We start from the raw sequence: 25,568 nt of genomic DNA on the forward strand, positions 1-25,568 counted from the left end.
CAAAATAAAGTGCATAACAATTCGAGAGTAAATGCGCCTTGAGCAGTAAATAAAATAAAAAGGCAGAGTGCGGCCAAGAGATGGCAAAAGTAAGCAAAGAATTGATTAAAATTTACGGCTCCCACACACACACACACACATGCACACCACACACCACTCACCCATTTACCGTACCAACTATATGTACGATAAAGATATATCACACCGACAGCCATCCGCTTTTATCGAGAGTTCGGCTTTCGCCTCGCATGTACTTGTGGGACGAGGCCGTTGGGGCGTTGGGCGGGTTGAACAACATTTTGATTAAATTATTTTAATGGCAAGTGCGAGATATATGGTAAATATATGCGCTGGATCTATCGCATCGCTGTCTCATCTTGTTCTGCTTGTGCAGCAGCCAATTAATTCAGCTGCGAACTATTAAAGCACACACTGGGCGCTCATAAATTGAGGCATGTTTGGGTTGGAGAAGGAGAAGGAGAAGGGGGAGGAGTGCGGAAACAGCAGCAGCAGCAGCAGCAGCAACAGAACATCATGAACCAATTCTCCAGAGTGAGCTGTAAATGGTTGAATATTTCATAGAAGCGAAATCCCGGATAGATGCAGAGATGCAAAAGGCGCCGCTGCCAGCTGAACAGCTGAACAGTTATTCGGCTGTATTAGCTAAGCAAGCAGCTGATGGACGGCACAAGCTTGGCTACGGATTTGCCACAGTCACTTTGGTGCTGTATTCTCCACCCTTTTGGTTTGGTTAACGGTACCTGCCGGCGCGGCTACCTGCTCTGCACAGCTACCTGCCCGACCCGCATAAAGCGTCTCAGCGCGCGCTCTCTCTCTCTCTCTCTCTCGCTCACAGCAGCAATGCTCTATCTCTGCGAGTAGCTTTTGCTATTTTCGTGTCTCTCTTCGCCGCTCTCTTCGTGCACTGCTGCTGCTGCTGCTGCTGCTCTGACTGACTGGTAAATATTTATTGAACACGATTCGCTCGTTAGGCGGACGCAGCACACACACATCCAGAGGGGGGAGAGGGGAGTCATCAGGGTAGTTGGAGTTGTAGTCCCTCATGTCTGTTGCTCTGTTGCTCTGTTGCTCTGTCTCGCATATTCGTTTTTCACTTTGATTCATTCTGTAGCATTTTTCAGTTTCTTTGTATCGAGGCATACCCTAACCAACGAATGCTTCAGCTCTGACGTGCAGTGTGTCTGCCCCTTAAACTTAATGAGAATTATGGTAAGTACTCCCACATATGCCTCGATATATATACAAAGCTGATAGTCCTCTTAGAGCTTATACTGTCAGTCGGTGGGCAGAGTATCATGGCTCGCAGCAATTGGAAATGGAATTCGGTTCTCTGTTAGATTTTTCACTTGATTCTTATCTAGGACGCTGTGCTGCTAGGCGAGCGATCTGTGTGCAAATTTTCAGCTGTCCTGTGTGTGGGGATGTGGATGTGTGAGATGTGTGCACTGTCCCAGGAGTCCGTGTATGTGTGTGTGTGTGTTAGTTTTAAATTTTGGCTTAGCCTGGCCGCCGGCTCAATAGGCCAGGCAGGCAGCAGGCGGCAGGCGGCAAGAAGCAGTTAATAAAATCCCTTGACACGAAGGCGTTTACATAAGCTTTTAGCAAATAATTGAGTGTGCGTGCCTTTGTTGTTGTAGTTGTTGTTGCTGCCTGCACGTGTATCGTGCGATTGGGAAAATTGCTAGGATTGGCACACACGCCCAGTCCCCGAGGCCCCCAAAAAGGAACTCAAACTCAACCAAAGCTAAACCCCCGTCCGGACCGGCTCTCGGGTTACGGTCTCTGTTTCATTTCCACAGTTCGAAATTCAATTGAATTTGGCAAAAATTGTTGTTTACATGTCGATTTGCTTGTTTGATTTATGCAAAATGTGTGTGAGCCGGAGGAGGAGGCACGCCCTTGATGATGTGCGCCTGGAGATTTGGCCAAACAATCTTGGCCCGAAATTAGACGTCCGGCAAAATGGAATGGGCCACGGCTGACCATCAGCCTCGGTCAGCCCTCCTCGGCGGGCAGTTTTCGCTTTTGTGGGTTGCGTATTAAACGAAATTAGCTGCCAATGGGCCAAAGGCAGATTGCTCTCAGAGATGGGTGGTAGGGGGTAGTGGTGTGGGACCATGGGCGCTTTGTTTGTCCCTTAATAGACATGGGACTGGGGACTGGGACTCGAACCTTTTTGGTATTTGCCGAGCAACAATGATTTCAATCTTGTTTGATAAATTTTCTATTTACATACGATTTAGCTCTCGCTCGAGAGCGGGGTGGCTGCCACTCGACTTCCCGGACTTTGCATGGATAGCACGTAGCCGCATTACGCATACGCCGCGTTATCCACGGCTAAGAGCTTTTCCTCGACTTGGCCGCTAAGTGCAGCCACTCGCACTCGGAATTCCATCAACGTCAGGCCACATAATGACCTGACCAACACAACAGAATAGCACAGAACCCTACAGAATGCAATGCTCTGCACAGAGAAAATGGAGAGAAGTCAGGAGAAGAGTTGGCAGCTAAAAGAAAATTTGTCTTCTCCACAAGTTGCAGTCAAGTTTGCCGTCGAGCTGGGGTTGGGTTGGAGCGGGGATAAACATTTTTCAGCAGCAATAAATAATAACGGAAAATGGCCGAGGAAGGAGCAGAGAAATATTAATAATAAAAGTACACAACAGCAGTGCGCATAAAGAGGCAGGGCGGGGCAGGAGCAGGAGCAGGACGAAGACAGGACAACGCAGGACAGCACAATGGATGCGAGTGCCCCGCAAGCTGGACGGAATCTGGGCAGCCAACAAGAAAAGTGCATTCACGAATAAAATCAAAGCCATCAACTGCAATTGCAGTCGACGGACATGCAGGGATGGAAGGTCGAGTCGACTCGAGCCGAGCCGCAGCGGACAGGACTGCACCGGACCACTGGGGGGTTGTCCGTGTCGGTGGCGAATTGAATGGTTATTGGAAGTGCTCGACAGGACAGAGCAGACTGGGTTGGAGCATAAAAGTTTTGCGCTTCCCCCTCACGGCCATAAAACTATTACGCAAGATGCATAAAGACTTTGTCAAGTGGAAAAATATGAAAAAGTTTTACATTTCTATGCAAAAAGGCAGCAAAGTAAATTGCAATGCCACCCAAAGCCAGGCGCAGGGATTTACATATGTATGGTATGTATTTATGAATGTAAATGTAGTGCTATCAGCTGCGTGCCTGTGCCTGTGCCTGTGCCTGTGCAAACTTTTTGATCCGCACTAATTGCCCCCAAACAGGACATTAAATGGAGGCTTATTAGACCATCAATATTTGTGGGGCATCTCTTTTATGGCTGGTTATTAAATTAGAGTTCATAAAAAAAGCTTAAATGTGCCGATTTAAAGATTACTGGGGACTGCTCTGGCTAGGCAGGGCGTGTGGCAAAACAATGTGGCAAGTCACAAAGCAACGAGCTGTGAGCAGACCCAGAGCCAGAGCCAGAGCACACTTTCAATTTTCGGAAAACACATAAAACTTGATTATCTTGATTAAATTGCAAATCAAAAACATGTTTCAAGGATTACTTGTGTGCCACACACACACACACACACACACAGACGCGCACAGAGAGCTTATCAAACCACAGACACTCACACACACACGCGTGTACCTTTTGCAAAGGAGCAAGATACATATTTGTATACACATGGCTACAATGTGAGAGGATATAAATAATAATTGTAAACTGCAGACAGACAGACACTCTGTAGCTGTGGGTCTATGTGTATGTGTATGTGTGTGCTTGTGTGGGTGTGGCATGTTAATCTGTTAACATGAAGCTTAGATCGATTTCATTTCAAAAGTGTTTATATCAATTTCAAGTAATTACAAGCAGCCACAAAACACATGGGTCCAACAACACCAAACAGAGACACACACATGGAGCACACACACATAATCTGCATATAACTTTACTCCCACAGATGTGAGTTGCCCCACTAAATAGATGGAAAATAATGCGTAAATTCATTATAATTCAATTCCAAGGCTGTTACTTTGACTTTCATCCCAGGAAATACTCCTTGCCAAAAGCCACAAACGTGTTGACTGCCACTCCAGCCACAATCCTCCTTCGACTGACAAGATGCAGATGGCGTGGATTGTTTGGAGAGCTCTGCAATTTCGTTTCGTAATTAATATGATTATTGATATGGTGCGTCAGGAGTGGCTAACGATTTGTTGTTGCTGGTGGGCGCTGATTAATGTCAATGAACTGATTAGCTGCCAACTGGCAAACTCAACTAATTGGCTGGAGGCTGAACTTTGAAGTGGATAAGAGTGAAGCTGCGCTTGAAAACTTGTAAAATATTCCTCGGTTCAATGTTTAGTTTCAGTTTTAGGCCACTTCTGGTGCAATCATAATTTCTAGAATATTTCTCAAGACTTTTGAGGGGTAAGTCAATGTTTAGTTGCAATTTCAAGGCATTTATTGTGCCATAATAATTTCTCAAATATTTCTTACATCTTTTTTGGGGACATGTCGGCTGGCAGGTGCATCATTTGGGGCATCGTTTCATTTGTGAACTAATTAAATGACAACCCCAAAAGCGACGACCAACTTTGTTGTCCTGCCAGGCAGCGGGGAAGCGAAACTCTCAGCTGGTGCAGTTGCAGCTGCAGAATGTGAGTAAATCTGCAAAAATGACAAAGAGATTAGCTGGGGCAGGGGCGTGGCAAGTGCAGCGTAACAGGGGGCGTTGCGGGTATAGCTATACGGAGTAGGTAACTGTGCCGAATGTGCCCGTGCCCATTCCCATGCCCGATCCCGTGCTAATCTTACCAATTTTAAGCGCATTGTCTTCTGCCAGCTTCTGCGGGCTAGTTACGCCTTTTGTCCCGTGTTCTTGCTGCTGCTTTTTCTTCAACTGCTGCTGCTGCTGCTGCCCCCCGGCCTAGGGCGTGGCCGGGTAAAGGATAAAAAACTTGGTGTATGTACGATGCGGTACGTGTGAGCAAAAAGCAAAAACTGCCAGCGGCTTCGTGTCGATGAATGTCTGCGTGTAGCTCTGTGCCTGTATGTGTGTGTGTCTCCCTCTCTCTGCGCCTGTGTGTGTGTGTGTGTGTGTGTGTATGTTTGCATTGCACTTATGCACATGTGTACAAACATAGAGCGGGGACGGCGGAGCAACGCTTGCTGCAAGGACAGTCGCTGGCTGGGGAGTGGGGAGGAGTTGAGGAGGATGACGCTGTAATAGCATTCAAAACTCTTACTAATGAGCAGGCAAAGGGAGCGAAGAGAGAGAGAGAGAGAGAGAGTGAGTGAGCGATAGACACAAAGAACGAAAGAAGGGGAGGTAGGGCGGGGGTGTAGAGCCGGCTGAGAGGCTTGCGTAGGTGGCACCTGGGCAGGTGATGTGTTGGTGTGTTGCCTGCAGCGCGTTGCCAGCAAATGCTTGAACCAATTTTACATTGTGCTACAGCGGCAGAGAGAGGCAGTGAGTGCGGGTGCGGGTGCGGGTGCGGGTGGCGGGGCCAAGGGGTCGTCATGCCCAAGCTCTGGCAGCAGCCAGCTTCAAACTAATTGTGCAATTATTTTTGCATAAAGTGGCATAAACATGGCTAGAAGAGGCATTATGCGAGTGGCCTGACTTTTGCAACATATGAAGATGTGTTGTTGCCGATGCCTGCACTATGCTTGGTCTCCCTGCTTCTCCCCCTTTTGTCTCTTTGCTTGGCAGCTCTGTTCTTGCGCACACACACGGTAGATGGTAGCAGGGGAGGGACGCGTGCCTAAGTGGCACTCGTAAAATTTGAATGTAATATTCATTATTTTTTGCACATTGTCTGTCTTTCTGTTTGGCCCGCCTGTCCGTCCATCCAACTGTCAGTTAGCTGCATTTTTCCTTTACTTTACTTTGTTGTGGCTGCTGCCAAACCTATGGAGAAAGGTGGCGGAGTGCGAGCCGGCTCGGGGTCGGTTCTGTGTTTTAACTACTGTTGAAGCATGATTAAAGTGGCTGCGATGCTGATTTCATTACCCACATGCTCCCAGTGGGAAAATGTGCAAAATAATGATTGGCCCAATTACTAGGAAAACATTGAAAATATAGAACACATTGACAATTGTTAGTTGATATTTCCAATTGTCAATTAGCTTCGATTGTGCCGACAGCTAGAAGCTAGAAGATGCAAGGGAACACTCAGCTCAAGCACAGACGCAAAGCGCATTTATTGTATACATTATTTTACATAATAATGGTACATACTATGTACATAAATACATTTGTATTCCATTTCAGCATCCAAATTCATGACGAACAATACCCCCTTCTGTCAAGCAGATAGTCAATAAGGATAATTAATTAATTAATAAACTCTTGCTCTTGCCTTTCCGTAACTATAATTATTGCAAATAAAATGTAAATATGTAAAATCTTGGGAGTTATTAGAAGAAAGCAATTTCAACTCAGTGATTGTAACGCAAATTTGAGCAAGTACTCTCTCACTCTCATTTGCACTCAGTCGATCGCTTTTGCTTATCTTTACTATTACTATATTATACTGTATCAACCATGCCGGTAGCGAATTTGCAAGTGTTGTTATTTGGAAGAGGGCGGCTTCAATGATTCATCGTTGAGAGCATGCAAAGAGTAACCCAAGAACTTCTTTCTTTTTGGTTTCTCTAAAATGTGCTTTGTCTTTGATGTGTCTCAGCGTGCAGTAATCGCGCATTTCCTCCCCCCTGTTGTGCATTGTCCACTCAGGTTGCCAAATATAAAATTCCATTGTGGAATATCAGCTTGGAGTTGAATAATTTACAGCTATGCTCTGCTCAGTTTCAATATTGCAATTCTGTATGTCCCCCCCATAGCTTTGCGGGGGGGGGGGGGGGGGGGGGGGGGGGGGGGGGGGGGGGGAACAACTCAGGACAGCCTTTGAAGTGTGTGTCTTGGCTTTAATTAAATTATGCAATTTGTTTAGCCCGGTAATGGCGTGCTTCTGTTTTGCCCAAAGACAATGGACATGCAGAATGTTAGAGTGTGTGTGTGTGTGTGTGTAGCATTCTCCTATTATATTCTATTGGTTTCCATGGCAGATGTGTCAGCCGCAAATGTAGTTTCGGGTCCTACGGCTGAGGGAGGGGGGTCCTTAATTGAAGTTTAATTTTTGGGAAATTCTTAAGAAAACTGTGCCACGCAGTGTGGCAGTGTGGCAGTGTGGCAGTGTGGCAGTGTGTGTTTGTGTTCGTTTGTTGGTTTCTGTCGATGATGATGATAATGATGATGACGGGCAGAAGGAGAACGCTTTCAAAGCCAGCGAAGCGAGCTTTGCCGGCCCGACCAAACGAACTTGGCCAACTTCTCAAATGGTTTCATAGCATTTTTTCGACAATTAAAATTAAAATTTCAATGAAATGAAGGTTGGAGTGGGAGCATGTGTGTGTGTGTGTGCCTGTAGTATGTGAAGAGAAAACCACAACAGAGAGAAAGCCAAGGGAACAGCAGCAGGAGGAGAAGCAGCGGCAGTGGCAGTAGCACTGCCAGTGGCATAGGCAGCGGCTAGCAAAAACAAACCGCAGCAACCAAAACCAAACAGAAGCGTTACACAAAGAAAAAGTCGACTTCGTTGTCGACGTCGTCTGTGTAAGGAATTTGCACAAATATGTAAATGAAATTGTACGACTCGACACACAGCGAACACACTCGTTCTCGCAGTCACCCGCATGTGGCAGCAGCAGCAGCAGCAGCAGCACCAACAACAACGTCGACACTCGAGCAACTTGCAACTAGGCGGCACAGGTGCAAATGTGTGCCCAGGACTTGCAGCGTGTGTGTGTTGGGTGTGCGGTTTGCCTTCCCCCTTGTAGTTCGTTGACTTTTGAAGTTGCTCCACGTGCAACCAAGGAAGAAACGGCAACGGCAACGGCAACGACAACGCCAGCAATTGCACTTTGCCGTTACATTTATTACATTTGTAATTGTTGTCAGTCGGAGTTGCGTTGCTTGTTTGCATGGCAGGCAGGGAGTGGGGCACAATCAAAGCAGGAGTGTTAATTATGTGTCAGATGCAGTTTCGGGCCACGGCGCGGCACGGCACGGCCCGGCACGGACGTGTGTAAACGGAAGTCGTTGCCAATCGAAGGAGCTTCCTGTCGCTCCTGTCGCTGCCTTTGCTGCGGTTTTCTCATCGCTAACGTTTGACTTTCACTTTTTGCAAAGAGGCCAAGACAGGGCAGGCTCTTGCTAGTGGCACTGCTCCTGGTCCTCCTGCTACTCCTGCTATTCCACGCTCATCTACATATAAAATGTGGCATATACTCGTACTACATGCGAGTTCTGTATTTTAAATTCCTTTGCATATTTCATTAACATTTTAAAAATGCATGAGCTGCTAATTGAAAACGTTTGTCGTGTCCCAGCACACACACACACACACAGAGCCCGAGCCCGAGCTCGAGCCCCATCTAGCGGTGCGTAGAAGAGGTGGAAACTGAAAGAAAAAAAAAAAAAAAGGTTAAAGGGTGCCATCGTGGCACTCAAAAGCCGGGCAACATAGTTTAGCACTTTGCTACTCCATTGCCCAAGAAATCAAAGCACCACCCACACCCCACACCCCACTCCCTCTTCAGCTCTCCTAATGTATGCGACCTGCACTCAAAGTTCGCCTATAACCTGCCTGGACTGGATCCTTGGCTAAGTTCTCTCTCTCTCCTCTTTCTGTGTATTGTATGAGAAAATAGCTAGAACCCCGGCCCGACATGTGTGTGGCTGTAGCTTGGTGTTGAGGTCTTCAGGGGTCAAACACACACACACACACACACACACACATACTGGCGCACCTTCAATCACTTCCGCTGAACGATGAAGTAGCTCTTTTGCACGCTATTATTGTGCTATATGCCGCCACAGCTCCATAGTCCTCCATTCGTATGTAATTGGAACGTGTGAGAAATCTCAAGCAAAAGCCAAACTAAAGGCGGAGGCATGGGGCAGGGCGGCTACTGCTGGGGCAAAAGTCGCTTAAGCTGTAGCCCTGTTTTGCCGGATGTCCTGTTTGGAAGCGTAAATAGGCATAAAACAACGAAAAGAACATTTCTATTACCCCTTCTTTTCGGGGGAGGAGGAGAGAGAGAGAGAGAGAGAGAGTCAACGGCAGTCGAATGGCGTTTGTCTGGCTCCAGCCAGCCGTGAAAACTTGTCTTAAGTCCTGCGGCAGCTAGGCGGAAACGCTGCCAAGAGCTGTCTAATGGCTACGCAGAAAATCCAAAGAGAGCAGCAAGCAGATCCTTTTGCATAAGGCATTTTCAAGTCGTTAGAAATGCATATTGCCATGGAAACTTCGAGCAGCCAACAGCGACTCATTATGCTGGTGCGACTTTTGTTCTTGGGACTGCCATTCAATGGAAATGGTCACCTGCTTTTCGCTTTGGCTTTTGCTGTTCAAGTCTACACCGCAAAAGCTTGCTTAGCCACAGTCTTAAAGTCCACAATCGAATGGCTTGGAACGGCAGGGTCTGAGGTGTTCCTAAGTCAGAGACAAAGCAAAAGTAACAATGGCCAAGTGCCAAATACACGTGCAACGTGCACGTACGTGCAACACTCCACCACTACCCACTCGCCACTCGCCACTCTCCAGTCACCACTCTCCACTGCCAATGTTTGGCAGGATAAACTGCTTTTGGTCAACTTTAGTTACTTTGGTCAGCGCCCGCTGCTAATGCAAGACTCTTTCTCTCTTTCTCTCGCTCTCTGTGTCCAGCGTCTATGAAGTTTCTCCTGCTGGTTGTTATTATTTTGCTGGTACCAGAGCCGGACTCTGGTTCTGATCCGGCTGCTGGCTGGCTGGCTGGCTGGCTGGCTCCACCATTTACAGCTTTAGTTTTGTGCTTTTCGCTGTGTTTTGTTTGTCCCGTGTGTTTTGTCGTGCCTCTTATGTCTCCTGCTACGAAATGTGCAAACAACTTTGGGCGCTCAGCCAAGTGCAAGGTGTACACTGCACAGAGCACACAGAGGGAGGATGCAGAAGGGGGCCAGGGGACAGGGGACACAAACACGAAGCAGCAGCAGCAGCAGCATCACGTTCCATGGCCACATCCAGCTCCCTGGCATTGTTGCTTGTCGGCTTCGGCCACTGGCCCACTGACCAGCGTCCACTGTTAATCCGAGATGTTTGTTTACCTTGGCGGCGAGCACCGTGCTACGGTTAGGGACTTGGGACTTGGGACTACGGACTACGGACTACTACAGGCTACTGCAAACGGTCGCCTCATTTATCTTGTGAACGCAATAACAACGACTTAGCCAAAGATTTTGTGCAGCCAGTGTGCAAATCCATTAAATGCGTTTACTTCATATACCAGCAGCAGCAGCAGCAGCAGCAGCAGTGGAGTTTGGGGTATAATAAGTTTGTCATGGGGTTTGTCTTTGCATAGCAGAGCTCTGGGGAGGATAAGTTCCAGATTGCCGTGGCAGAGAAAACCTCCTCCTTGGCATGTGTGTAGCCGCGTTCCGAGAGCCACTTGCCGCGCAGTAATCAAGGAATTCACTTCCAACTTTGCACATCAAGTGGCCAATTAATGGATTGATCTGGGTATGATGGTTAAACCCAATTTATTTGAACGCAAGGCTGGACGGTGTGAAATGAATTTTTGCAAATTTAATTGTTGGCCGCTTGCAGTTTTTGTGAAATTTCTTGCCGCTTGATATGCTTTAATTCGCATTTAAATTAATTAAAATCACTTGCGACCGTAGACCATGGCAACAACAACTGCTTAACAACGAACAACAATGAGAGCGAGAAGGGAAAAACCCCAAATTAACTTTGCAACGCTACAGATTCGAAAAAAGCCGCAGATGGGCAGAGTCCAAAGGGAAGTGGAGCTGCTGGCCCAGCAGGTGGCAATCGACGGACACAAAGGGTGCGACCGCAAAAGTGTTGCAGGCAACAAAAGGGGGCACATAGCGGCATGGGGCAGACACTGTCGCCCAGTCCCAGTCCAGTTCGTGTTGCATTTTATTTTAATAAAGACTTTTAATTGAATTTTCAATTGTTGCGCCTGTGATGGGGCGGAGGTGGCGGCTGGTTCGGTGTTGTTTCGGTGTTCGCTGTGTTCGCTGCTGCTGCTGCTGCAGTTGTTGTTGGCTCCTGTGTAATTGTTGTAATTATTGTTATCATCATTACAATGTTATGGAGTATCAGCCATGGATGCTAAAGTGTAGCGCAGAAAAAAGCGCAAGTGTGTGGTTAAACAATTACTGCCAGGGCACAGGTGCGGGGTGTGGGCAAGCGATAACGGGTTGTCCGGGCAGCACTGATCAGCGCCATCACGAATGGCGTTCGCCACTTCCGTTTCCGCTGGCCACGTTATTGCCATGGTTCCGGGTCCCAGTCCCAGTCCCCGTCCCCGTCCCCGTTCCTGCTTAGCATTGCCAATGCCATGATGCAAATTAATAAAAAAGATATTCTGTGCGCATTTTTCATGTTTCCATGTTGCATGTTTCGCCATTTGTAAATCAATGAACGTGTGGCAACAATTAAAATATTCTGCCTGTTTCCGTTTAACCAGCGACACGGCAACATTGGCATTTTTTGCCATGGAACTACAGGGTATTAGCTTGAGTATGACACGGAAACAAAGATTTATACCTGAGTAAAAATTAATTTTAAGTTTAATCCAAACTATTTTGATGAATTTCATATTTTTCATTGGATTTCCTGTTTGTTTAAACTTACCCAGGGCATCCCCAGTTCGTTCTCCCCACTTGCTGTTTGCTTTATCTTGTGTAATTGCGGAATTTCAATAACTTATTTATTATGTGTAAAAAAAAACAGCAACAAGCAGGCCGCAGGCAAGTTATTAATTTTTAATATTCTCTTCAATGTCGCTTTTGTGACTGGCCCCCGGCTCATTCATTGTTTGATGCCCTCTCTTTTATTTTTGCCTGTGCGCATTGTGGTCCTTAAAGACCACTGCCAGCCGCACTCCACAGCCTTCAAGCGAGCTCTCACACATCGCTCTTCCCCCGATTCCGCCTGCGTCCGGACGCGTGCAAAATATTAAGTGCATAAAATGCAATTGTTGTTGGTTGTTGGTTGTTGGTTGTTGGTAATGCATTTGAACGTTCATTTATTGGTCTGGCCATTGTATGGGCATCGAAATTTTGTTTTACAACGTTTTCAATTAGTTTTGCGATTGCAGTTTTATTGGCTATTGTTTCCACGCTAAGTACCTTCCACACGGACCGCATAAATAGTGCATGGGCCCGGGCCTCTAGGCGCTGCTTTGTTGGCATTCCAAATGGAAATATTTACACACATTCATGGCACTAAGTGCACGTTAGATGTTCATTTGGTTAAGAGTTCTTCATATTTCGAAATTTGCTTACTTTCTGCTGCTGCAAACTTTTGCACACTCGAGGCCACACAATTGATCTCAATATTTCTCATGAAATGGGAATGCAGAGCGCAAAGAGCAGCAAACAATTTATAAATAACAAAACAAATCGTTGTTGCCTGGAATTAATTGCCTGCGAAATGTAAAAATGTCTTCCAGTGATGTGTGCCAACATTTTTAATTGAGTTTCAATGACTGCAGGGGGTAGCCCAAGGTCCGACCTCCTTGGGCTGCCTTGGTAGATTGTTCAAATTAGTGCACCGCAGAGCACACGCACACCCATTTGCATCTGCTGCATGAGATAATGAGATAAGTCAGAGGCTGCTGCGAGTGTTTTGGCAGGGAAACCCCGTAATTACCTTGCCAAACTGTGCGGAGGCAACTTTGCTCTTTGAAAATTAAAAAAGATGAAGTGAAAAAAGCTCTGCGTGTACAGTTTGTCCGTTTGCCTTTCCGCAGCATAAACGAAACAAAACTCGAAACAAACTCGAAACCCACGGAGACAGAGACTGACCCAAGGGCGCCAGTCTGGGGGGGTTGGCCAAATCGAATTCTCGCTTGGGAAGCTCTGAGAACAGTTGCAGCTCTGCACCCCCAAGCAGAAGCACAGCCAGCGGCTGGTTCGGGGGTGGGAGGAGTGCATTAATTAAAATTTTGAATGCAATCTCAAAGGAAAGAGAGAACGAAAATCTAGCAAATTTTTCATAGGCTAATAAACTTGAATGGCGCATGCCAGCAGCACTCACCACTCTGGCACTCTGAGCTGTGCCAGAAAAGAGCAATCCCAACCTGACACCTGCCAACTGCCACCTGGAAATCAGCAGCTTCAGCAGGGGCAGGGGGCTGGCGGCGGCAATGTTTTTCGGATTTTCGTGTTCTTCTTTTTTTTTTGTGTATTTATTTCGTTTTTATTTTGCCGCACTGTCACCCAATTATGTCACACAGCACCCCAATGTACGGTGCATAGTGTACAGTGTACAGTGTACAGTGTACAACAAATTAATGCCTCGTTGCGTTGATTGCGCCGAAGTGCGGCCTGCCGTTGGCGTCGCTGTCGACGTTGCCGTCGCTGTCGACGTTGACGTTGAGTGTGCGCGCGCGAAAGTATGCAAAAGGCGAAATGAACGCCAAGTGAAATCACTAAAAACATTTCCAGCCGGAAACTGAATCTGAATCAGAATCTGAATCTGAATCTGAGAGGCCGAGTGTGAGAGTGAGAGACACTGTTGCTGGTCTGATGCCTACCAACCGACTGGGAGTCGTCTGCCTCTGTCTTTGCTGTGCATTTGTATCTCTGTGTGTTGATGTACGCCTGTCTGGCTTTGGCACTGTCTGTCTGTCTGTCTGTCTGGCTGTCTGTGTGTGTGTGTGTGCGTTGATGTGATTGCGTGACAATTTCAAACCGATTTAACCGCCAATTTAAAATGAAGTCAATACACGAGAGACCAAAAGAAGAGTCCAACGAGAGTGTACAAAGGCTGACAGAGGCTTTGGCTATAGAAACAGTGAGTACTTAGCAGTGACAGGCAGAAATGAAACAACTTTTGGTTAAGGAAAGACGTGTCAAGCTGTGGCATACTCCCTGCCAGTTCGAACATGCTCCTCATAGTACGGGTAATGCAAAACAGATCAACGGACGGTCAGCGGTGACGTCTGATGTCGCAGGCAACTTCGTTGTTTTCCCGATTTGCCGCTTTTAAACGCGTTCGAGAGGCAACTGTCTGCTCCAGCTCCAGTCCGGTTAGCACAGGTCTGCTCCAGTTCGCTTTTGCTCTCTCCTCCTGTATGTGTGCATGTGTCTGTATTCATGTGTGTGTGCTATTGGCAACTGAAAATTGCATTGTAAAATGGCCGATTTTTTGTGCCTTTTGCTGCGTTCTTTTTCATCCGATTTCCATTCTGCTTTTTTCGGCCGCTTCCCCGCTTTTGCTTTACTGCACTGAGCTTGTGTCAGACACAAACGATTTAAATGAAATAAATTACAATGAATCACTCAATCGGCTTAAATAAAAATGTTGCGCTTGTAATGAGATATGTACATACATATGCCGCACAGTGTGGCATCAACAGAGTTAAGTGGCTGCCGTAAAAGTGTAATTCGATGTGGGGTCAAGTGGGAGTCAATTGGTGGAGAGTTTGTCGCATCCCTCGCCATGCCTACCAGGCCCACCTCAATATTGCCTGATAAAAGCTGCCTGAATAGATTTGCCAGCACATTGAACCATAAAGCAATTGACAAGGCAATCATTTGATACAAAACTCAAATGTTTGAATCAAAGGCAAGTCCAATCTTCACCCTACATCCAGCTTCTCCCTTTGTGTAGTTTTTGGCTTAGTGGCAATCAGTAGTGCATGTAAATTCCATGACAATGCAGTGGCTCTCAGTGCGAGGGACGTTCAAGAGCATTTACCTGCTTCAGCGGAGAGACACACACCTGAGCGTGTCCCTCTCCCCCTGAGTTGTCAGCAAACCGTGAAATTATCAACACAAATTGGACGATGATGCCGAAAACGAGCAGCAGGATTCGTTCTCTGCTTCTTCGGCTTGGGCTTTGCTTTAACGCATATGTAAAGCTCCTGCTTCCATCTACGAAAAAAACCTTTTAATACAAATTGAAAATACTTGAAGCAGTGCCCCAGGGCGGAGCAAGAGGCAGGCTGCTGGCTGCACAGAAAAGGCCAAAACATTCACAAGATGCCGAGCAGCACTTGTGATAAGTAGATGGCCAAGACCAAAGGCAAGGCAGCACTGCCAAGCTCTGCCATATGAATACACAGATGAGTGGCCAAATGAGTGGGCTACACGATTGTCTGCTCGAATGGAGAACGGAGATTTGTACGTATCCCCGCTCTTCCCCTTTGATAAGCCAATCACGTTGCCAAGGCGACGCAAGGATCTCTCGCTCAGCATTGGTTTAGTGTTTACCCACTCAGCCGCCCCCCTGCAGCTCCCCCTATGCATAAAAACATTTACATGGGATTTACGGCGACTGCAGCTATTCATCTTGTCCAGCAACCGGATAGAGAGAGAGACAGAGAGAGAGAGAGAGAGATGGCTGGACAGCAAACGGAAATGCGCTTTATGCTAAATTTAATGGCACTCGTTTCCGGTTGCAACTCCAACTTGCACTCCTGCCGACCTTCACTTGCCGCCTCAATTAGTTCATTAAGTTAAACGTTTGCATTTCACCTAATTTCGTGTGGTTGAGGCGTAGCTGGGAGCTGGGAGCTGGCCACATCCGTTGCAGTCGTGTGCCAACACGCAAAGCCAGGACTCACAGTGGCACATGGTAAGGGGGGGGGAGTGGCAGTGGCAGTGGCAGTGGCACAACACAACACAACGAAACGAAACGAAACGGAATTTATTTCTCAATTCCCACTTCAATTTTGTAAATTGAATGAAAAAGCGCTTAAAAATATACAAGAGCAGACCCTGTCCCGGTTCCAGTTGCCAGTTCCCAGCTCCAGACGCGACCCCGAGCCCAGACCAAGGCATAACCCAAATAGTGGAACAAAAGCACAAGGTAGCAGGCAGCAGGGAGCAGGGAGCAAGGACAGTCGGCAAAAAAAGGCAAACGAAGGAACGAACGACGAGCAAAGCGAAAGGAAATCTTACAAATAAAACGGAAGTTAATTTACTACGTAAACCGAAAAGCATGGCGCAGCCACATCCGTGAGGAGAGTGGAGAGTGGAGAGTGGAGAATGGAGAGGAAGGAGACTGAAATGCTACACTGTAAGGAATCGCTTCAGTTCCAGCTGCGAGGCAGCGACGGGGCAACGCGGCAGCCCGTCGCTTGTGGCTGCCCATTTAATTGGCCGACTTTTTGCAGCACTGCACACAGCGCTGCACGGCTGGGCAACGACAGCGACAGTGGCGGCGCTTGAGGTGGCCAAATATTTGCGCATGCAACAGACGCGAGACGAAGACGGGCAGCAGGAGCAGGAGCTGGAGCTGGGCCTGGACAGGTGCAGCTCGCACTTAAAACCGCTTATTACGCTAACAATTGCAAATATCGGCGCGGATTTCGCTCGGCAAGGAGTGGGGTCCGCCCCAGGCAGACAGGATTACTTTGCATAATTTTAGGGGCATACAAATAACAGCCATGGGATTCACATACACTCCCCCCACACACACAGACAGGAGTCTCTCCGGCATGCCAATGAAAGCATTTCGCTTGCCAGCGAAAACGGAAGGAAATTTCACTAGAGCTGACTGCAGCAGCCGCAGTTGCAGCCACAGGGGCAGCCGCCGCCTACGTATTGCTGCTAGAATGTGTGTGGCTGGGGCAGGTGGGCGTTGGCTGCATAGCCACATTAGAGAGCGAGAAATGTAGGTGGTGCGGTATACTGGGGGCGTGGCAACAAAAGTATTTGTTATGCGGTAAAAATGCATAAAAATCCTGAGACCGGCATTTATTTAAATTTATGCCGTTATAACGTAATTTTGCATTACCCCGAAATGATGGCAAAGCCCCATACCCAGAGGCCACCCCACAACCCGAGGCCCACACCAACACCCACCCAGGCCCCAAACCCAGTACCCACACCCGAGACCCAAACCCAGGCCCAAGTTAGCGCTTCGCAGGCATTTTATTGTTGCACTTACCGTGGCAAAGCGTGGGAGCGGTGCATGTGGGTGTCTGTGTGTGTGTGTGCCACACTTTGTTCTGGCATTTTTATACAAATTTTTACACATTTTGTGGTGCTGCCACCGACGCCACCGACTCTGCCGCCTCTGCCGCGCCACGTCGACAAAGCCGAAAGCCAGAAAGTTTCGCTTCCGCCTTTTATTTTGGATAAATAAGTAAAGTATCTGGGCAATTGTTATTTGAATAAACTATACTTTCGAATCTTTTATCCTTTATCCTTTATGCATACACATATTTAAATATTCATTTGCGTTTGCTTTGTTGTTATTTTTTTATCATTTTCAATTGTTTATCTCCGTTCAAACAGTTATTTTTGTGCACTGGCTCTGGCTTTGGTTCTGGCTCGCTGGAATAATACGAAAGTTATTCATTTGTTATGCATATGAAGTAGAACCAACCCAAAAATGTGTTGCGGTTTATTGCTGCAGCTTTTTGTGGTACTTGCCACAGTTGTTGTGCGGTTCGGGGCGTGTGTGTGTGTGTGTTTGGGTGTTGGCGACAACAAAAGAATAGTTTTGATAGTTAGAAAATGGCATTGGTGGCCAGCAGAATGCTTGTAACATTAGTGGTTTCCTTCGCAAGCAATGGAAAATTAATAGAGCGAAATCAACAATAATTGAGCTTTAAAATTAGTCCCCCCCCCCCACCACGTTAAGCCACTTAACTGTAGAGCTGACAGGGCAGAGCAGAGGCCAACATCCATTTGTCACTTCCAATTAGTTCAAGTCAAAGTAAGGTGAACACTGAACACCGAGCACTGTCCGCTGGCTTCTAATCTTCCGACATCTGTGCAGGTTCATGGCGGAGCATTGCCCAGACTCATTCAATCAATTGAAACACTGACACTGCTTTCTGTGTTTTGAATACAAATAAGGTACAAGTGATGGCTGCAGCCGCCACGCCTCCAATCAAGCAGTGCTAGCCAGTGCCACCACCACCACTGCTGCTGCTGCTGCTGCTGCTGCTGCTTGCTGCCATTTCCATTTCCACTGCTTCTGCCACTGCCATTGACTTTGGCCGTTTGTAGCTGATGAAAATGGGAGTTAATTTAAATCCAAAGTAATTAATTAGACACTTGCTTGGCAAAATCAAGTAATCCAATCTATACGCCAGACAGTTGTCTCCCAGTCGCTTGTCCTGTTTCTGCTTTTCCTTCTGTTACTGTCCCCGGCCAAGCCTAATCAAGGGGCGATGCTTGGATGCTGCTTCCAGCAAAGTGACCAATATCCATATATCAATGGCATTGCTCATGGGAGTGTGTGCCGTGTGTGTGCTTATCCACTCAATGCCCAGACAATGGCAATTTCAATGATTTTGTTTAGCCCAGTGATTCGGAGAATTGAGTTTGACTGCGATGAGTACACACACACACACACACACACGCACACAGTATGTATATACACACGACTTCGAATGAATTGCTGCCAATTTGCAATGGTTAATGAAACGCTTTGTGCCGTTCCCGATTGCATTTGCGGTCCTCACCTTTCCTTTGGCTTAATCCCGCAACAATAGTCACTGAGAATCCCTTCATCCCACCCGAGTTGCTGCTGCACTTTATTCGTTTCTCAATTTCTACTTTTGCCCCGTTTTTCTTTGACACTCGAGTTACATTTTAGCCAAGTTTCAGCAGCACAGGTCGAGGGCTGCCTGGCTGCCTGGCGCTGCTCATTTCAATTTTGTAATTGAGATTAGCTCTTTGGGAATAATGGAGATCAGATCATTTAATTAACTTTGTTTTCGAGCACGTCGAGTCCACAGTTGCCGCTGCTGATGTCAAGTGTCTGCCAGTCTGTATCCCTGTGGGTGGCATATCTCTGTCTCCCCTCCCTGCCCTGGCATGCGTATGTCATGCGTATGTCCCTCTGATTGAACTAACCAGTTTCACAAACGCAATAATTTGGTTTGCCGAGTTGTCCGGGTCCGTCAGTTGTCTGTTAATTTGCCGAGCAACAATGCCATTTGTTAATTTCGGCTTGGAATCTTTTGCTCAATTTGGCAAACAGATGGCAGGCGCTTCGAACATCGGCCAGTGGGCCACAGTGGGTGTCTTGTGTCCCGTGTCTCGATTTCATTTCCGAAATTGAATTGCCAAAAGTGTTGCATCCTCCGCACTCAGCTCGCACTGTCTGCCTTTTGCTATCTCTCTGGCATTCAGTTGGCAGTTCTCTGGGCTCCAGCTCCCAGTTCTCCCAGTTCTCCCAGTTCTCCCTGCTCCCTGCTCCCAGTTCCAATTATAATTATGCCAGTCTCAGTCTCAGTTGGACTGATGCTCTCGAGTTGCTTTCTGGTTGCTGCTCGATGCGTTTTTGGGTCTATGCATTTCATTTACACTGGCTGGGGAAATGCTCCCTCTCAGCTTGCCATCTGCAACTCTGCCCCTCTTTCTCTGAGTCTCAGTGTGTCTGTGCCTGTGTTTCTCTCTGGGTCTATCTTCGTCATCGTCTGTTGCTGCTTTTATTTTCACTTTTCTTTCTCGCATGGCTTAGAATGAGCCAAATTGCATTCAGCTGTTTGTTTTTTATGCGCTGTCACGAGAATTCCAAACTACTTTTGAATAATTTCATTTATTTATGTTCCCCCCCTGCAAGCAAATCCATTGCTTGGCGCTAAAGTTTCGCTGCAAGTGAAGCTGTCTGTATGGGTCCTGCTCCTGCTCCTGCTCATCCTTCTCCTTTTCTTTCAGTCAGTCAGTTGGTCGCTTATTTATTTAGTTTTTTCTTTTCTTCTCTCTAAACTGCTAGAAAAGGCGCAAAACTTGTCGGTGTCAAAAGTTCTGCATTGGACTGCAAAAGGTTTTGCTCCTCATCTTTCGTCTCCCAATTGATGTCACATTGCGTACTTCTCCCACAGATAACGCATCTCAACTCCTATTTTAATTAAATTTTAAGTAAAGATCCTAACGCTAAATTTCCCTCCCTCCCTTGCATGAAGTTGTCTCTGCTAGCCGATCCATTACCATATTGTACCCAGGATCTGTGTGAGTGCAAAAGTTTCATTGGCCTCTTTGGCAGCCAGCCCCCCCCACCACCTGACATTCGAGCAGCACCTAACGTTTCACAGTCAACTGAGTTTGGCAGCTTTCCTGTAATGCAATTAAGCATACACTGTGCCCCCACAAGCCCCACAATCCCCACAAGCCACCCTGTTGAACGGGGCGTGTTACCGTAACTGGCATGTGCAGCTAATTAGACCTAAAATGTTCTACGCCATTTTGTTGTCAAAACCTGCCTGGCCATATCCCTGGCCGTGCCAGATATTTGACAGCCAGCCAATTGCTTGTTCCCGAATGTCATGGCTCATTAAATATCAATGGGGCTAAAAGTTGATTAATACTCGATTAACACTACTCCTGCTGGTGGTACAATAAGTATCAGAAGAGTTTAGAATTTAAAATGCACTGCTTATATGTACCTTTTTGATGGTACATATAAATACTGCGATTCGATTTTGTACCATTTTCAGCTGCTCTGATCTCGATTAACACTAACTACTGGTGGCACAATATTAGAAGAGTTTAGAATTTAAAATGCACTGCTTATATGTAGCTTTTTGATAGTACATATAAATACTGCGATTCAATTTTGTACCATTTTCAGCTGCTCTGATCTCGATTAACACTAACTACTGGTGGTACAATATTAGAAGAGTTTAGAATTAAAAATGCACTGCTTATATGTACCTTTTTGATGGTACATATAAATACTGCGATTCAATTTTGTACCATGTTCAGCTGCTCTGATCTTTTTGCTTAGCAACAAAAGCTGTTCTGTGTGTGTGTTGGGCGGCCTTTTGCTGATGTGACCCCCCAAAAGCTGCCTGCTTTTAGGCTGCTGCTCTTCTGTGCATCAACCAGGGATGGAATGGTATGGGAGGGGATGCGAGTCGCTGCGAACGAAGTTGTCACTGAAAAGCTGAACTTTTTGAATGCATTCTTGGCGCTAACTTCTTGGTGCGAAAAGTTGGCACAAAATACTTCGCTCAAATATTGTTTTCGCACGCTTTTTGTTGCGAAACGCTAAGCAGCCCATAAGAAGACATAGTACTCTGTGTAGTACCCTGAAGCTCCTACCCGTACCCGTACCCCTTTCCCTGTCCCTTCCCTTATCCTAACCAAGCAACGTAAATTGTATCATTGTGTAGTGTCTTTTTAAGAGTTTTTTATATTGTTATATTTTTCTTTTTGTCTTTTCTTGGGATGCGTTCTTTTATTTCGGTTGCAAACGCTTTTTGTTTTGGGTTTGTTTTGGGATCTTTGCCTGGCTTGAGGATGGACTGGGCTGTTGTTTTATTTGAGTTTTTTTGCTGCTGCATTTTTTGGCCATGTATTGGCATTTTCGGCGCTTATTTGTATCGTTTTCGTTCACTTTGTTACTTTTTGTTATGGCACTGCTGTTGCTGTTGCTGTTGCTATTTGCTACTTCTATTGTTGCTCCCTGTTGCTGCTGTTCTTCTTGTTTTTGTTCCTGTAGCTCTTGTTGTTGTGGTTTTGCTGTTGCTGTTGCTGCTTTTCAATTTTGTTGCAAGCGCCAACGCATTTTTGTTCCTCTTTTCAGATTGTTGCTGCTGCACTTTTTCTTCTTAATTTTTTTTTGGCAATTTCCTTAAAACGCAAAAGTTGAAAAATTTGTCTGATGTTCGCATAGATTCACACACACAAACACACACACATACCTAAGCTTTATTTTCTTATTTCTTCGTGTGTATATTGGGTATGCCTGAGCTTCCCTTTGTTCGGGCCTTGGCTTTTCTTTGGGGCACTATTGAAATTGCTTTGGCAATGGCATTTGCTAGATACTTTTGTAAACTATGCAAATCTTTCATTTAGCTCTCTGCCACAGGCCCTAATTGATTGCCAAAGTCGAGCCATTAGTGGCGCCGCCTAGGCGGATTGATAATACCCTGGGGGGCGGCAGCAAGGCTTTAAATAGTGAGAGAGGAAGAGCCTGAGCAGTACTCCACTTACATATGCACGCTTCATAACCGAGTCCTTGCTGGCATCGTATGGCTGCTGCTTCGATGGTATTTCCACGACAGTGGGCAAAGGCAACAAATGTGCATCCACTGTGGGGCGTATCATGTCCGCATAGATCTGATTGATCAAAATGATGCCAATGTCGGGACGCTTTAAGAATTTCGTAAAGCAGGCAGCAATTTCTGCGGCAGTGGTAGCTGGTTGGGGAATGATTTATTTATTGTTTAGATTGGAAGTCTGTCTGTGCAGCGCTTTACCCTGTTCCACTACAAAAAAATTGCGTTCACGATCCTCACCATCGCTGACTTCACCAATGCCGCCAAGCAGAAAGCCAACACAGGTGTCCTGAGGGGAAATTAGTGCTCAAATTTATTGCAGAAGGATTGCTCTTTTTGTTTACCTCATCGCCAATTACGGCTATAAGTTTATCAAATGTTTCCGTATTTATAGACATTTTTTGGCTTAGTTCTAGCACAGAAATCAAATGTTGCAATGACAGAGAATGAAGGCAAAAGCAACGCCTCCTCTATGAAATGGAAAGCTAAACATCACTGAGGGGCATATTTCCAACTAAATACAAATGGTATTCATACATGAATAAAACATATCTGATGACGAAACAATTGTTGAAGTGAGAAGAATTTGGAGAATTGAGATTTGCGAACAAGTGGCAGGCAATGGCCAGCATGCAGCACGCAGCACGCAGCACGCAGGACCCCAACAGCACTTTGGGGGCAATGCGAAATGCACTTGACAGCTACGCCGCATTTGATGGCAGAACAGTGGCCGATGCCGCTGCACTTCGCTGGTGCTGCCACATTCTGTTGCCCCCGCTGCTGCTGATGCTGCTGTTTGTAGTTTTGTCAAGCGTAAAACAAGTTTTATAATTGTTTGAAATGTTTGCTTTGTTGCTCATGCCGCTGCTTCTGCTGCTGCTGCTGCTGCTGTGGCTGTCCATTGCAATGCAATTTTTATAACGAATTTTTGTCAGTTGCTGCTCAAAACTTAATCGAAAACAATGGCCAACAGCAGCAGCAGCAACAGCAAATTGAGTGTCCAAACATTTTTCACCCACATCATAGAGCTTCAGCCAAGCCCAAGCCACCCCCTCTGATGCTTCCGATTCCCTCTTGAGTTAAACTCCCCTTCATGTAGTTTATGTAATGCGCTGCGCGGTTGTAAGTTTGCGCTGCGACAGTTCCTAATTGGATTAGATAACTGCCCAAAAGGGCTTAGCCCCACAAGAGTACCTAAAGACACAGTAACAGGCACACTCTTGACCCATGCCACGCATACATCACCTTTGTTCCCATTGTCTTTTCCGCTATTTCAATCCCAGGCCCAAGCCCCTGCTCCAGCCTCCACTGCTTTCCATTTCGACTCATTTTTGCGTTACAGCCGCGGGCCGGCAGCAAGCAGTGCCTGTGTTACAGCTATGGGCCGGCGGCAAGCAGTCCCTAAATCTCGCTAATTGTTGTACAAACTTTCGACACAAGCAGCGCCAACGCCAAATCCAACAGCACTCATTCGAGTTAATACTTTTTCAAATCAGCTCTAATTGTTTACAGCTTACATATCAATAACCAATTTCGAACCGTGGCCGTTGGCTGCTTTGCCCGTCGTGTGGCATAACTAATTATGATTAATGCTTCAGAGCCAGCCCCTGACATTTGCTATTAATTGACAGTTGGAGCAGCAGCGGAGTCAGCAGCCAGACACACATGAAGTTGCACTCCCCAAGGTGCATTGAACTTTTGTGTGCGCGGGTTAAAAACTGTCGTTGCAGTGCACACAGAGACACACACTAAGCCCAACCCATGCCAACTCAATCCAAATCCGATGCCAACCGAAAACCCAGTGCCATCCAAGCCATCGATGTTTTTGGCCCGCTGACCTTTTTCCACACATTGCTATATGGCTAATGCCGGAGCCGGAGACCCGCCAGTTGGCATGGCCCAGCCTCAAAGCGACGACCACAACCGGCATTTCATGCTACCGGTTTTAGTTTATTGACTACTGGCAACAGCAACAGCAGCAACATCAGCAACGGGAAAGGGGAAATGGGATAGGGGACAACCGGCAACAATGTTTCGATTGACTTTTTGCCTGGCTTCTTCGATATGGTCATGGCGACATTTAATATGCTGTTTCTAGACAATTTTCACTTATGCCCGGCACGTTCTGCCCATTTTCCCCGCTTTGGGTCAAGCCTCAAAAAAAGAAAAAAAAAATAGTTGAACATTTTTAATTTGGATTTCGAAGTGCGGGGAGTTCTTTGGGTTCTAATTTTCTCTTTTTTTTCTGCCCAGATTGTGTGACATGCATGTGTTAATGTGTTTACAAGGAATTAGGTTGGACTCTCGATGAAATTGGGTAGCAGAAAATATTCTTGGAAATTCGTAAATTCAGTTGCCCCATCAATGCTGCCAAATGTCTACCAAATCAGGTTACTCGTTCATGCATTCATAACTCATATGTTCTCAACAGCTGTCAGTTGCCTCAGCTCGGCATCTCTATGCCGATTGTCTTTGTCAGATATCTCATATTCTTTGCTCCCCCTCACGAGTTGCTCTCGGCTTCTGCGACTGACTTTCGCCCTTCCAATTTTGCCAACTGCCGACTCTGCTGATCTTTTGAAGGCATTTCCAAAATGCCTGGTTAAGTGCAAAGCACGCCTGTTGTTTGCTTGGTGCTTAAAATACCATAACATTTGCGGGATTACATAATCGAAGCTATCCGAAATGCTCCTCAGCTCAGCCCATAGACCTGTCGCTGCTCTTCGCATGCACATCACGCAAATCAAGTCACTGGCAAAAGCAAAAATAAATAAAGCAACAAAAAAACACACAGAGACACTCGCTGAAAATTCGCAAATACGCTTTCTTCTTCTACATATTGGAGCGAAATGAAATGAAATGAAATGAACCTTTCAGAGTGCCTCCGCTGGCTGTTTGTTTGTGATGTTTTGTGCTGGCACAGCTACTGCTGCTGCACTGCTTCCCCTCGCACTGCTTCCACTATCACTGCTTCCACTCGCACTGCTTCCACTGCTGTGGCTGATTATTCAACAATTTTTATTGAAAGGTAAACAGGCGTACAACAACAAGAGCACAAAAATCACAAGGAAAGCAATGTGCAAAAATGTCAAATGCAGGCAGCAAACAGAGCACAGAGAGGAGTACGTACACGGATAGTACATGACATCGACATTAACGTCACGGCGACAACATCCAGCGATATATCTCACTGCCATTCACTTGCCAGCGTAGCAAATACACAGAAACATATATGTATACATGTACGTAAATGCACTCTCTTTTTCGTGGCACACAATCAATCGAATTGTAAAACAAAAATTAGCATAACGACAATATAATAAACAAAAGGCAGAAGGCAGCAGCGTCAGCAGCGTCAGCAGCGTTAGCGTTAGCCACAAAATGAACGGAAGGCAACGGCAGGCCATTCCATCCCATGCAACAATTCGACAGGAAGAGCTGCCGTTGCACAGTGGAAAGTGGCAACATTTGCAGTGCCTAATTGGTAAAGGTTCTGGCCATGGGCGTTGCTGA

General features: G+C 46.4%; 1 protein-coding gene across 1 annotated transcript; it reads right to left on the bottom strand.

Annotated features, from left to right (window-relative positions):
* Positions 1-21,333: 21,333 nt before the first annotated feature.
* On the bottom strand, positions 21,334-22,519 carry LOC117582839 (V-type proton ATPase subunit F). Its single transcript, XM_034270896.1, has 5 exons — positions 22,400-22,519; positions 22,257-22,344; positions 21,991-22,196; positions 21,699-21,926; positions 21,334-21,627 (listed from the first exon to the last, which is right to left on the bottom strand). The coding sequence occupies exons 1-4, from the start codon at positions 22,451-22,453 to the stop codon at positions 21,894-21,896; spliced, it is 381 nt and encodes a 126-aa protein (XP_034126787.1). The 5' UTR covers positions 22,454-22,519; the 3' UTR covers positions 21,334-21,627; positions 21,699-21,893.
* Between the last annotated feature and the right edge of the window lie 3,049 nt (positions 22,520-25,568).

This window comes from Drosophila guanche, unplaced genomic scaffold (genome assembly GCF_900245975.1).
Source record: "Drosophila guanche unplaced genomic scaffold, DGUA_6, whole genome shotgun sequence".
Taxonomy (NCBI): Eukaryota; Metazoa; Arthropoda; class Insecta; order Diptera; family Drosophilidae; genus Drosophila; species Drosophila guanche.